Source organism: Schistocerca serialis, chromosome 4 (genome assembly GCF_023864345.2).
Source record: "Schistocerca serialis cubense isolate TAMUIC-IGC-003099 chromosome 4, iqSchSeri2.2, whole genome shotgun sequence".
Classification (NCBI taxonomy): domain Eukaryota; kingdom Metazoa; phylum Arthropoda; class Insecta; order Orthoptera; family Acrididae; genus Schistocerca; species Schistocerca serialis.
The window spans coordinates 435,116,519-435,131,331 of record NC_064641.1 but is presented as its reverse complement, the minus strand read 5'-3'; the positions used below and the strand labels follow the sequence as shown (position 1 = coordinate 435,131,331).

At 43.1% G+C, this 14,813-nt stretch overlaps 1 protein-coding gene across 1 annotated transcript in view; it reads right to left on the bottom strand.

The window, feature by feature from the left end:
* LOC126475043 (acylcarnitine hydrolase-like) overlaps positions 1 to 14,813 on the bottom strand; it is a 96,597-nt gene that overhangs the window by 56,937 nt on the left and 24,847 nt on the right. The window contains exon 3 of the mRNA XM_050102590.1: positions 6,512 to 6,788. Within this exon, the coding sequence (XP_049958547.1) occupies positions 6,512 to 6,788 (277 nt within the window). The remainder of the gene's footprint in view (positions 1 to 6,511; positions 6,789 to 14,813) is intronic.

The following is a 14,813-nucleotide window of genomic DNA, read 5'->3' as shown; positions in this document are numbered from 1 at the left end:
CTCATTTATCACCAGAATTCACTCGTTTCCTGCCATTCATTGCCCAGTGCAGTCGCTTTTTATATCACCAAAAGCATGGCACTTAACTTTGGTTACAGATATGGGTGATTTGTGATGAACTGCTCGACTATCGTACCCCATTTTCCATAACTCCCTACGCATAGTGATTGTGTTGGGTTAATTGCTGTTAGCACTAAGTGGTGTCGTCCGAAGAACGACGGAACTACAAGTAAGGACATTCGCTGCCTGACGAAGCAGTGAATGAGAGACGTCGGCGTAGACACCACCGCTACCGGAAGATTACTTACGTCAGAGAGCAGCACCACTCAGACAACTCCGCAATCCTCGCTTACGACGACAGGAACGTTTTACAAGGCATCCCCTTGAGTGGGAGGTCGCAGAAGACCGGTGATGTTTACGGCATTCGAGGCCCCACTCATTGTATACCACGCACCTACAATACTGGCTGCTAATGGCAGCAGGGGGCGGGACTGGAGGTAGACAGTGGTGAGCGCAGTATCAGGCTAGGGAGCGTAGTTGAACTGCTTAGTTGCCGAGTAACTGACAACAGTACTAAAGTACTAGGGGTGTTGACACAAAGTAGAGCAATGGCGACAGTAAACAAAGCAGACGTTGCATAATATCTACAACAACAACCACCGAATTTAACATTTCATTAAAAATAAACCCAAAAAATGTACATGGGGAGTAGAATGATGACGATATGTGCTTAACAAGTGAAAGTCAGACTGAAACAGGTGTCGAGCCATACAGTTCATCATCCTTGTCGGACAGGGAGCCACAAATCCCGTCTCCAGTGAAACGCACTAAAGGACAATCGTTGTTCAAGAAGCGGGTGCTAAACAAAATTACGTACATCAAAGATCATTCGCAGTATATAAAGGAAGTAATTACGAAAGGGTTTCGTATAAATTGTTGTTGTTGTTGTGGTCTTCAGTCCTGAGACTGGTTTGATGCAGCTCTCCATGCTACTCTATCCTGTGCTTCTTCATCTCCCAGTACCTACTGCAACCTACATCCTTCTGAATCTGCTTAGTGTATTGATCTCTTGGTCTCCCTCTACGATTTTTACCCTCCACGCTGCCCTCCAATGCTAAATTTGGGATCCCTCGATGCCTCAAAACATGCCCTACCAACCGATCCCTTCTTCTAGTCAAGTTGTGCCTCAAGCTTCTCTTCTCCCCAATCCTTCGTATAAATACGCAGCAATATTACCGTGTAGTTCATAAGAGAAACTACGAATACTGAAGGGATGATAAGACGTACTTGTTACAAAAACTGGTGTTTGCATATTTCGAGGATGCTCGATGCACTTTGTGCGATGTGCATGACAGCGATGTGTATCAAATTTGGTGCGAATTAGATTACATTTTATAGGGATGCAATGGATGGCTGCACAACTTTAAACGGTGCTAAAGAATTGGAAGATGTCAGATAATGAAATTTCAAACAAAGTGTCAACTTGACGATGCACAGAAAATTGCGGAATCGGCCAGAAAATTTGTAGGTGACATAAGAAAATGTATCCCATCGTTCAATAAGGTATTGTTTTCAACACTGACTACTTGTGATCAGAAGAGGAAATGCTTATGAAAGGGACCCTGGAAATTAGAGATACAAAGAGAGTTGTATCAAGATCAACTAACATAATGTCTCAAAATATTCGTATACAATTTTGTCGACAGTTAATCTGGGTAGTAGATTGGCTGGAAAGTTGTTTATTGTGCTGTGAGAAGCTGGAGGTGCTCTGCCCCCTACTATTCTTTCTCCTGTTCGTAATCTTGCAAGGATAGTAGGGAATTTTTACGTCACAGCAAATAAGAATGGGAAAATGGGCGTAAGAGAAATATAACCGTGTTACGAGCACTGCTTTTGGCCAATAGTTGGTAAAAAAAACTTGCTTTTGCTTCATTACTGATCTGCGTACAAGAATCATACTCCTTCAGAGCACGCTATCCCTCGCGATAAGTGTGTGACATTGCATATCATACCACCCGGAACCACTGGTAAATACAGCTTCTGGGACACCTGCCTAATGTCCGCCTAGTTACCTGGGTGGTAACGTGATTGCCTCCCATGCACTGGGCCAGGGTTCGATTCTCGGCCGGGTTGGAGATTTTTCTCCACTCGTGGACTCTACTCATAATCATTTCATTCTCATCAACAGCCGCAAGTCGCCTAATGTGGCGCCGAATGAAATAAGACTTGCACTTGGCGTCCGAAACCAAATGGGACATTCCGGCCAACAATACCATACGATCATTTCATTTCATACCTGCCTAATATCGTGTAGGGCCCCTACGAACATGCAGAAGTGCCGCAACACGACGTAACATGGACTCGACTAATGTCTGAAGTAATGCTGGACGGAAGTGACACCATAAATCCGTAAGAGTAAACTCAGAAGAGTGTTCCTCGAGCAGCTCTGCAGCAATTCTGGGCATGTGAAGTGTCGCGTTGCCCTACTGGAATTGCCTAAGTCCATCGCAATGCACAATGGACTTGAATGGATGATGGTGATCAGACAGGATGCTTACGTACATGTCACCTTTCAGTATTATGTAGACTTATCAGGGGTTCCATACCAGTCCAACTGCACACGCCCCACACAATTACAGAGCCTCCACCAGCCTGAACAGCCCCTGCTGACATGCGGTGTCCATGTATTCATGAGGTTGTCTCCATACTCGTACACGCCCATCCACTTAATACAACTTGAAACGAGACTCGTCCGACCGGGCAACATGTTTCCAGTCATCAACAGTTCAATATCAGTGTTGACCGGCCCATGCAAGGCATAAAGTTTTGTGTCGTGGAGTCATCAAGGGTACATGGGTGGACCTTCGACTTCGAAATCCCATATCGATGATGCGTCGTTGAATGGTTCTCACTCTGGCACTTCTTGATGCCCCAGCAATGAAATCTGCAGCAATTTGCGGAATGGTTGCATTTCTGTCCCGTTGAACGATTCTCTTCAGTCGTCGTTGGTCCCATTCTTGCAGGATCTTTCTCCGGCCACAGCGATGTCGGAGATTTGATGTTTTACCGGATTCCTGATAAACACGACTTCATCGCTACCTCAGAGGTGCTGTATCCCATCGCTGGTGCACTGACTACAACAGTGCGTTTAAACGCACTTAAATGCTGATAATTTGCCACTGTAGCAGCAGTAACCGATCTAACTATTGCGCCAGACACTTCTTGTTGCCGACAGCAGCGCCGTGTTCTTCCTGTTTACAATTGTCTGTATTTGAATACGCGTGTCTATACAAGTTTTTTTGGCGATTCAGTGTATTATCGCACTATCTCCAGCTATACCTTAAAGGGTAGCCAGAATTACTGTAAGTTCCACAGTACATTGTTTCACGTTCTGTTGCATGCCGTCACATTACATCAGATCATCACCTCGATACACCTATATGATTCTATACGCATTCTTTAAGAGTGGATACCTACCTGAACGTCCTGCAAGGTTTGTAACTCCCAAGCAGTTCGCCTTCGATCTTCTTGGTGCGGACGTCTGTGATCACTGTGGCTCGCCATTTTTCATTTGGTTTTCGCGGTGCAAGTTAGTGGTTTGTTTTGTATATTTATTGAATGTCGAAGATGTCCACGTTGTGTAGTGTGATGCATACATACCATAGAAGATTGATCTCTGCATCTCTTATATACTCGTTTTCTGTCGCCCTCCTGGTGCAGCATGGTGAGTCATCAGCAGCCAACATTTTTACTATCATAATTATTTATACTGCACCTTCAGATGGGCATTACTGAAGACTAAACTTGCGACCTCGCAATCAAAGGGTTTCTTGTTAGTCAGATCCAACTGCACTATTTGTAGTAGAAGCCAGAACAGTAAACCGAAGTTTAGAGTCAACTGAATATTGAGATATGAGTATCATTCTGTCTTGTGTCCAAAGTGGCAAGTTACAGAGTTCAACGATGTAATATATACGAGTACGTAGTCATTTTTGTGCACATTGACTGCTTCAAAGTATTTTATATTGTTCAAATTTTAATAAAGTGATTTAATATTTTGTGTGTGCTGCTGCTCGATCTCCTCCAGACGTGCATCATGTCTGACATGATCTTCTACAGTGCCACCGCAAATGTCTCCAGCGTTTCTCCGTCCGGCACTACACTTTAGTGCGGCTCCTTCCGCTGACTGCACGCGATTTCTTACAACCACCTTCTGCAGTGCTCGAAGGTCCCAGTCTGTCAGTACGTGAGGTCTGCCTGGTGTTGATGTAACTGTGGTCGTTTTTTCCCATTTCCATTTCACGATGACTTCGTCTACAGTCGACTTGGACAGAGTCCAAGGGTTGAAACGTCCTTGATGCCTTCGCCACCCAGTGACTAGTCCGCATCGGTGAGCTCTCCTAGCTGACCAAATCTGCTGTTAATCTTTCACTACAAAACACACCCCGACTGCTTCTGTAGTGCGGGTCCGCCTCTTTTGATATGTGGAGGTCAATTCTGCGTTAAGCCGTCGGCACACGGATCGTGCTGTCGAACGTTAACGTGCAGCGTGGCAAGTTCAACGTGCTGCTCAACGTTCAGGAACGATGCGACTTGTGCATATGGTACGTGGGCCCCAACGTGGTATACGCGATCGCAACGCACTCCAGCGGCAGTTGAGGGATGCTTCTAGTTCGTAATCACACAGTTTACTCAACGGTCGCGCGTAAAATTCTCACGCTAGCTCTGTTAAAACGCAAGTTTCCTCCATCGTCCACGAAAAGGAAAGTACCATGTCCAATTGATAAGGAAACAGGCTTATAAAAGTTCCATTACAAAACAGTGCATTACAAATTTGGAATACTTCTCTGCATAAGATAAACATTATTTCATCATTACCACATTTTAGTAAAACCCCAAGGTCAGTCTTACTTGATCACTGTTCCTACGCAGTAGCAGAATCTTTGCAACATGTGAACTACGAGGCGTAAAAGAAAAAGGAGCAAAACATCTTCATACAAGTAGCGCAAGCTGTCCTGTAGATTAAGCCAATCCAACAAAGTCAACCCTAAAAAAAAAACGGTGAACTGCATAAGGTAAACATCATTTCATCATTCCCACATTTTAGTAACACCCCAAGGTCAGTCTTACTTGATCACTGTTCCTACGCAGTAGCAGAATCTTTGCAACATGTGAACTACGAGGCGTAAAAGAAAAAAGGAGCAAAATATCTTCATACAAGTAGCTCAAGCTGTCCTGTAGATTAAGCCAATCCAACAAAGTCAACCCTAAAAAAAAAACGGTGAACTGCATAAGGTAAACATCATTTCATCATTCCCACATTTTAGTAACACCCCAAGGTCAGTCTTACTTGATCACTGTTCCTACGCAGTAGCAGAATCTTTGCAACATGTGAACTACGAGGCGTAAAAGAAAAAGGAGCAAAATATCTTCATACAAGTAGCGCAAGCTGTCCTGTAGATTAAGCCAATCCAACAAAGTCAAACCTCAAAAAAACGGTGAACTTATATTTATATAACATCAAATATTATAGTATATGCTTATATTAAACTAATAATAAAGTATCAGAACCTAATAAAAACACGAATGTTAGGGAAAAAATTCAGTAGGTTCAAGACGCAAACTACTGCCTCGCTATAAAACTCTTCACTGGTCAGTGACTCTACTCATTACGCTTTTTTTTGTTGATCGTTACAGTTTGTTCTACGTGTTCGAGGCGGACGTCCTATGACGTCTGTTCAATTTCTTCGTTGATCCATTAACTCAGTTTTATTATTATTATTGCAGAGGGCAGCTAACCCTCTCACCGAGCATGCTGAGCTACCGTGCCAGCAGCTAAACCAACATCACACCCTTTACAAGTAATCAGGTTATGTTACCCGCTGCTGAAATCCTTAATCGTAGATATGTTACTAACTGAAATTTAATTATAACAAATTGTACCAAGAACAATACGTTTTGGGTGGATCTTCAGTGTGTCGCTGCCTTCAAATAGCCTACTCTCATAATACACAAGTTAAAATAATTCTTTTGCCACGAATATGACGTTTCTCATCATTTTATTGTAACGAATCACACAGATAACAACTGGTTTTCCTGTGATTCTCAATTTGCTGGTGCTCAGAAACAGCATATATACACATAGGCTTGAAATAAATGCCAATATGGCGCCTCACAACTCTGTACTGAAGGGAGACGGAGTGCGTGTGACGTAGGTGGCGTTGTGCCATCTCATTGGTCAACGCTCAGACGCACGCTCAAAATATCTGACATGCTAGATATTGCTCTGCACTTTCGGAAAGACTCCCGAGCGTGCTATTCCACGCTATGACGTCAGAAACTCGGCACGCTCAACCCTCAACGTTCGGATGCACGGTCCGTGTGCCGACGGCTTTACATAGAGATAGTTTTGGTCAGGTGGAATGATGATACATTGTGCCGCGATCTGGTTGCAGACGGTATTTGTGTAAGGCATTGAAAATATGACCTCCATCAGGATAACAGCACATACCTAAAGCCCCCAGCCGGTAGTTTATGGTGACGAGTATGACACCGTAGGAGACGAGGAAGTCTGGTCCGTACTCGCGGTCCGAGCCCCCACCACGCACGAACCCCCCGCCGTGCACCCAGAACATGACGGGCAGCTTGGCGCCCTCTTCTGGAACACCCGGCACGTACACGTTCAGGTAGAGGCAGTCCTCTGAGCCGCTGCCGTCCTCTTGGACGCAGTCGCTGCCGTACTGGGTGGCGTTCCGCACTCCATCCCAGCCTGCTGCTGGCTGCGGGGCCTGAGACAAGGGAGAAGAATCGTATCGTGATAAACGATTGTACTAGGCGATTTATGGAACCTGCACTAACTATCTTCTTACAGACAGTCCCTAAAACAGGAAGAAATCTGAATATTTTGTGGAAATGCACCAGATGATAATGATTACTTCAACAAATATGTCTTTGTTGTTTTGACATAAAATCATTAGCGTGTTATAACATTATATGAAATTAAAATCAGTGTCATATAAAGCTTTATTTTCCAATCAATCATAAAGCAAAAAATACGTTGAGATTGACGAAAGACCGACCAAAGCCACTGCAGATTGTAGTAGTATACGAAATTAGGGGCCAGTATGATATAGCAGAGATTTCGTGCAGTTAAAGGATGTTTATAACAGCATGAACAACCTGTACGCCTGAATAACGCAACACTCAGCCGTAAATGAATGTAGTGAAATGCGCGATCAAGATATGGGCTTTGTTAATTTTCGCATTTCGGTAAGCGCATCGTACCCGTGAAAAGAGGAACTAGGGCGCTAGAAGAGATTGTTAAACACACGAACCGTTTTAATTGTGGCGACGTACTTTGGTTCCCGGCGTCTTGGCTGACTGTCAGCGCTACGAGGACACACGCTACGCTCTCCTGCCCGTGTTGCACCGATAAACTCTTCAGCCTATCAGAGCAACGTCACTGAATAGCCCTGATGAACATTCGTGGCGATAAACATGGAAATTCCTTAAATATACGAAAGCTTGACAGTTCGCAACAGCTTGCAGCCTGTTCCCGGAAGAAAGACACAGCAAGAGGACGAAAACGCCGGTCCCGAAGATTCTGGACATGAAGACCCAGTACCAAGTCCCAAGAACTTTGATCACCATCTGATGTACTGCTTGTACTCCATTATCTGACATTAGATACGTCGTGCCTTGGACCCGTGGTCTAGGGGTAGTGTCTTTGATTAATAATCAAAAACGTCTTCGGTCCCGAATTCGATCCCCGCCACTGCCTGAATTTTGATAAATAATCAGCATTGGCGGCCGAAGACTTCCGGCATAAGAAGTCAGCCTCATTTTGCCAACGGCTTTGTCAAAGAGGGCGGAGGAGCGGATAGAGGTTCAGGGCACTCTCTTATCCTAGGGGTGGGAAATTGCCCCTAAATGCGGAAGAATCAGCAATGATCAACGACATGAGGATGCAGAAGGCAATGGATACCACTGCATTAAAGACACGTAACGTGTATCCACAGGACATGTGGCCTGTAATTGAAGAAGTGTCATGATGATCTCTCCATTGGCAAAAGATTCCGGAATAGTCCCCCATTCGGATCTCTGGGAGGGGACTGCCAAGGGGGAGGTTACCATGAGAAAAAGATTGAATAATCTACGAAAGGATAACGTTCTACGAGTCGGGGCGTGGAATGTCAGAAGCTTGAACGTGGTAGGGAAACTAGAAAATCTGAAAAGGGAAATGCAAAGGCTCAATCTAGATATAGTAGGGGTCAATGAAGTGAAGTCGAAGGAAGACAAGGAATTTTGGTCAGATGAGTATCGAGTATCGGGTAGCCCGCATCTCGTGGTCGTGCGGTAGCGTTCTCGCTTCCCACGCCCGGGTTCCCGGGTTCGATTCCCGGCGGGGTCAGGGATTTTCTCTGCCTCGTGATGGCTGGGTGTTGTGTGCTGTCCTTAGGTTAGTTAGGTTTAAGTAGTTCTAAGTTCTAGGGGACTTATGACCACAGCAGTTGAGTCCCATAGTGCTCAGAGCCATTTGAGCCATTTTTGAATATCGGGGAATATCAACAGCAGCAGAAAATGGTATAACAGGTGTAGGATTCGTTATGAATAGGAAGGTAGTATGAGGATATTGAAAGGGTAATGCAGTATGTAAAGGGGGACGAAAATCTGATGGTCATGGGCGACTGAAATACAGTTGTAGGGGAAGGAGTAGAAGAAAAGGTTACAGGAGAATATGGCCTTGGGACAAGGAATGAAAGAGGAGAAAGACTAATTGAGTTCTGTAACAAGTTTCAGTTAGTAATAGCGAATACCCTGTTCAAGAATCACAAGAGGAGGAGGTATACTTGGAAAAGGCCGGGAGATACGGGAAGATTTCAATTAGATTACATCATGGTCAGACAGAGATTCCGAAATCAGATACTGGATTGTAAGGCGTACCCAGGAGCAGATATAGACTCAGATCACAATATAGTAGTGATGAAGAGCAGGCTGAAGTTCAAGACATTAGTCAGGAAGAATCAATACGCAAAGAAGTGGGATACGGAAGTACTAAGGAATGACGAGATACGTTTGAAGTTCTCTAACGCTTTAGATACAGCAATAAGAAATAGCGGAGTAGGCAGTACAGTTGAAGAGGAATGGAAATCTCTAAAAAGGGCCATCACAGAAGTTGGGAAGGAAAACATAGGTACAAAGAAGGTAGCTACGAAGAAACCATGGGTAACAGAAGAAATACTTAAGTTGATTGATGAAAGGAGGAAGTACAAACACGTTCCGGGAAAATCATGAATACGGAAATACAAGTCGCTGAGGAATGAAATAAATAGGAAGTGCAGGGAAGCTAAGACGAAATGGCTGCAGGAAAAATGTGAAGACATCGAAAAAGATATGATAATCGGAAGGACAGACACAGCATACAGGAAAGTCAAAACAACCTTTGGTAACATTAAAAGCAACGGTGGTAACATTAAGAATGCAACGGGAATTCCACTGTTAAATGCAGAGGAGAGAGCAGGTATGTGGAAAGAATACATTGAAAGCCTCTATGAGGGTGAAGATTTGTCTGATGTGATAGAAGAAGAAACAGGAGGCGATTTAGAAGAGATAGGGGATCCAGTATTAGAATCGGAATTTAAAAGAGCTTTGGAGGACTTATGGTCAAATAAGGCAGAAGGGATAGATAAAATTCCATCAGAATTTCTAAAATCATTGGGGGAAGTGGCAACAAAACGACTATTCACATTGGTGTGTAGAATATATGAGTCTGGTGACATATCATCTGACTTTCGGAAAAGCATCATCCACACAATTCCGCAGACGGCAATAGCTGACAAGTGTGAGAATTATCGCACAATCAGCTTAACAGCTCATGCATCGAAACTGCTTACAAGAATAATATACAGAAGAATGGAAAAGAAAATTGAGAATGCGCTAGCTGACGATCAGTCTGGCTTTAGGAAAAGTAAAGGGACGAGAGAGGCAATTCTGACGTTACGGCTAATAATGGAAGCAAGGCTAAAGAAAAATCAAGACACTTTCATAGGATTTGTCGACCTGGAAAAAGCGTCCGACAATATAAAATGTTGCAAGCTGTTCGAGATTCTGAAAAAAGTAGGGGTAAGCTATAGGGAGAGACGCGTCATATACAATATGTACAACAACCAAGAGGGAATAATAAGAGTGGACGATCAAGAACGAAGTGCTCGTATTTGGAAGGGTGTAAGACAAGGCTGTAGCCTTTCGCCCCTACTCTTCGATCTGTACATCGAGGAAGCAATGATGGAAATAAAAGAAAGGTTCAGGAGTGGAATTAAAATACAAGGTGAAAGGATATCAATGATACGATTCGCTGATGACATTGCTATCCTGAGTGAAAGTGAAGAAGAATTAAATAATCTGCTGAACGGAATGAACAGTCTAATGAGTACACAGTATGGTTTGAGAGTAAATCGGAGAAAGACGAAGGTAATGAGAAGTTGTAGAAATGAGAACAGCGAGAAACTTAACATCAGGATTGATGGTCACGAAGTCAATGAAGTTAAGGAATTCTGCTACCTAGGCAGTAAAATAACCAATGACGGACGGAGCAAGGAGGACATCAAAAGCAGACTCGCTATGGCAAAAAAGGCATTTTTGGCCAAGAGAAGTCTACTAATATCAAATAGCGGCCTTAATTTGAGGAAGAAATTTCTGAGGATGTACGTCTGGAGTACAGCATTGTATGGTAGTGAAACATGGACTGTGGGAAAACCGGAACAGAAGAGAATCGAAGCATTTGAGATGTGGTGCTATAGACGAATGTTGAAAATTAGGTGGACTGATAAGGTAAGGAATGAGGAGGTTCTACGCAGAATCGGAGAGGAAAGGAATAGGTGGAAAACACTGATAAAGAGAAGGGACAGGATGATAGGACATCTGCTAAGACATGAGGGAATGACTTCCATGGTACTAGAGGGAGCTGTAGAGGGCAAAAACTGTAGAGGAAGACAGAGATTGGAATATGTCAAGCAAATAACTGAGGACGTAGGTTGCAAGTGCTACTCTGAGATGAAGAGGTTAGCACAGGAAAGGAATTCGTGGCGGGCCGCATCAAACCGGTCAGTAGACTGATGACAAAAAAAAAAAAAAAAAAAAAAAAAAAAAAAGGGAGAGTTAAAAATATAGCAATTTGATTGCCGAAAGCTTACGGAATGCAGAAATAACAGCTTTTCATCACACAAATGAGCAGAGAGAGATACGACACTTATCTGACGATTAAGCTGTTGATTCAGTTGCACTGGCTGACTGCTCCGTCTGTTCTTTGTAGAATATTTTATACATTATCAATGAAACAAACGACAATGGTGTAAAATTTATTACAAATATTGTACAACTATTGTTATCAATACCGTAGAATATTACCAGTGTCGTGTGTGTTTCATTCATAAAGTATTGCTTCAATATTATAAATGACTGACTCGTTTATATCAGATAGTGTTCGTCTTATTCGTATCCCCTTATCTGTACATCATATAACTCGTAATAAGGAAATAGCAAATGCTGCATGAAAAATTTCGTTGAAAGAAAAATTGAACGAAGAAAGATTGGTATATGAAACATTTTAGAGAATGTTTTATACCAGGATATCATCTCGAGAAACGCTCTAGGTAGGTAATAGTTCAACATCTTGTCGACGTCGAGGTGTTTAGGAACAGAGCACAAGTTTATGTTGAGGATGGATGACAAAGAAACTGATGGTGCCTTCCGAAGAGGCATGCCAGTATTCCCCATCATTTAGGAAAGCATGGGATATCTCAATCTGGATGGCAGGACGGGGTCTTGAAAAGCCGTTCACCAGAATACGATTCCAGCGTTTTACTTGTGCGCCATCGCATTCTGTACTGGGATGAAGGCAGCTCGAGTATTCTTACCTGTGCTGTGAAGTACAGTTATACTGTACTACATTTTCGTGGTAAAAGTAAATGCTCTTCAAGTTCAGAATTGGAATTTTTGTCAGAGTCTCTCCGTCCAACATCGCTAACTCAGAATAGTACTCAACGTGGAGGTAGGAAGTTACACAAAAGGTCAAAGTTTCGTTTCTGATATCTGCTGGCCAGGATACGAGCAGAAGTACTGAAGTACAGTTTTTTTTATCACTAAGCTGTATGAATCTCAGTATTGTAATGAATTTCGTATGAGCATACGACTGGTCTGAGGGTGATCCATTATGTGGCTGCAGATTTCGAAGCAGAAGATTTTGAATCTAACGCAGTTTAAATCAGTGCACTTGTTCATTTTTACAGTTATTCATAACAAAATGAATACACAAGCGCACCATTAACTTACTCATAACGATTATTTACCCAACACAAATAATCCATACTTATATCGTCACAGATATTTACAAATCCGTCCACAGAAATAGGGTACGTCGCAAAAACCATGAAAGTAAGTCACAACATTTGGATTACAACATGTAAGTAGGAAAGCGCTTAAAACCTGCCAGATGTTTTCTTCCCTGCATTGGTCATCATGTGGGAATACGAACAGTATTGTAAAATGCAGACGGGCGACATTTCTGGGGATATTATAGTAAAAATGCAGCCCCAGCAGCGTAAGTGATTTACTGCCATGATAAATTTAGATTTATTTTCCTCGTGGAATATTATACCCAGCTGAAAGACCACATATAGCCCCTACATTCGTGTTGTAATCTTAGACCAGTTAAACTATGATGACTACCTTACAAATTTTTGGAAAGATTCATTTTGAATCGCCTGTCACCTGCGATTGACCGCTTAATTGTACCGAATCAACCAAGATTTGATGGAGTTGAACCTCTTAAGGTGACAGGAGTGGTATGTGTCGATTTATCAACAGTGATGACGCTGTCAGTCCCCAGCTACTACTAACCAGGGCCTAAAGCCTGGCCAAAGAAGTCTAACTAGTTGCATCGCCACTCTTTTGCAGAATCGCAGGTTCTTCGTCGGCTTCCAAGGACAGCATAGTCGATGGAGAGTACAGAAAGCGGGCTTTCGCAGGGAACTCTGCTGGCTCCAATTCAGATCAGTGTGTACACGAATGGCAAACGCATAGCACTCAAAAGGAGGAGTTTCTTGTATTTCGCTGCCCTTACTCTAGCCATCCAGTGGATTTTGAATTAGTGGAGAACACACTCAAGAATTTTCCATTTACTGCAACACAAACCAACTGAAACAAAAGCTCACAAAGGCCCAAGTACGTGCTTTTCATTTGAGAAGTAGGGTAAGTTGCTGCAAACTAAAGATAGTACAGTCAGGTGCCAAACTGAAAGACTATGAGACCTCAAAACACCAAGGAGAGCTGCATGAACTGCAAGTCAAATGTTTCTACTTGGAACAATCTTCTACAGATACTGGCCGGATCAGATTGGGTAGTTAACCTGAAACTCAACGAATTTCTGCTATAGCACTATGCTCCTCTGTGACAGAGTATGCTTGTCTTGTTTGGTACAGTTCAATACATACCAAACAGGTGGACATGGCTGCCAATGACACCAGCATAATCATAACAGATTGCTTAAAATCCACTCCACGCGAATGACTTTACCACATCGCAGCAATAGCACGACCTCCTGTTCGAAGAGAAGTACCTGCAAATGAGGAAAGAAAGGAAGTGGAGCAGGAGAGAACGCATCCTCTGTACTGGTGCGAACCGCACTCGCAACTCCTGGAGTCAAGGAGGAGTTTCCCTGGAACATCGGGCTCTTAGAGCAAGTGCTGCAAAACTTAGGTAGGAGCTATGGAGCGCTTCGACCTACCTTGTCCCTTGCTGGAAAAAGAGTTTCAGAAGCTCTGTCTCCTGACTATCGGAAGAACATGAACAGACTGAAATCTGGAGTTGGCAGATAAAAGGTTAATTTGGCACTATGGGGCTACGATGGTCAATATGATATTCAGTCTACTGTGGAGAAGACCAGAATGTTCATCACATGCCTCAGTGCCTACTGCATCCAGCCTCGAACAAGAAGATGATCTTAATCAACGAACAGAAAATGCATTGGAAGAGGCCAAGTTTTGGCCAAAAATAATATAGTCATAAATGTCTGTACTATGTAAGTTTTTGGTGCGAGAATAAATAATTCGTGTTGTAATGGGTTTCAAATCCAGCATGTTTACAGATCAGTTCGGTTACGTTTCTAGCATAAGAAATTCCATTAATTACACTCTCACTGTCCACTGAGTTCCTCTTAGTTAGTGGATCTGCGCCAGGTGGTTTAAAGGAAGACACTGAACCAGTGCAGAAGTGTACTTCTATATTTGTTATTGGTTGTTCGATGAATTCGCTTGTATTACGGAAATGCTCCATGAATTCAAAAAGGAATCCCTAGAGAAAAGAGGACGTTCTTTCCGCTAAACGCTATTGAAAATGTTTAGACAAATGGCAGTTTCATCAGACTGCAGAACCATTCTACTGCCACTAACGAACACCTCGCGTAAGGGCTGTAAAGACAAGAAATTTTTTCCCTCACTCCATCTGCTAGGAAGAGGAAAAGTAACATCTAACAGTGGTACATGGTATCTTTAGTCAAGCACAGTACTGTGGCCTATGGCATATGTACGTAGATGTAAACGCCACCTCCATTTAGATTTTCCTTTTTTTCCCCCTGAATCGATTCGGATGATCCTTCGGAAAAGAAGCGCTATATTTCCTTCTAATGCTTATCTTATCGAGCCTGTGCTCCATAGCTAATGACTCACACGGAGCCCCTTGTGTGCGAGGTCGCAAGTTCAACTTTTAGTAAGGCCCATTTGAAAGTCGTGTGTTGACAATTACGACAGAAAGATATT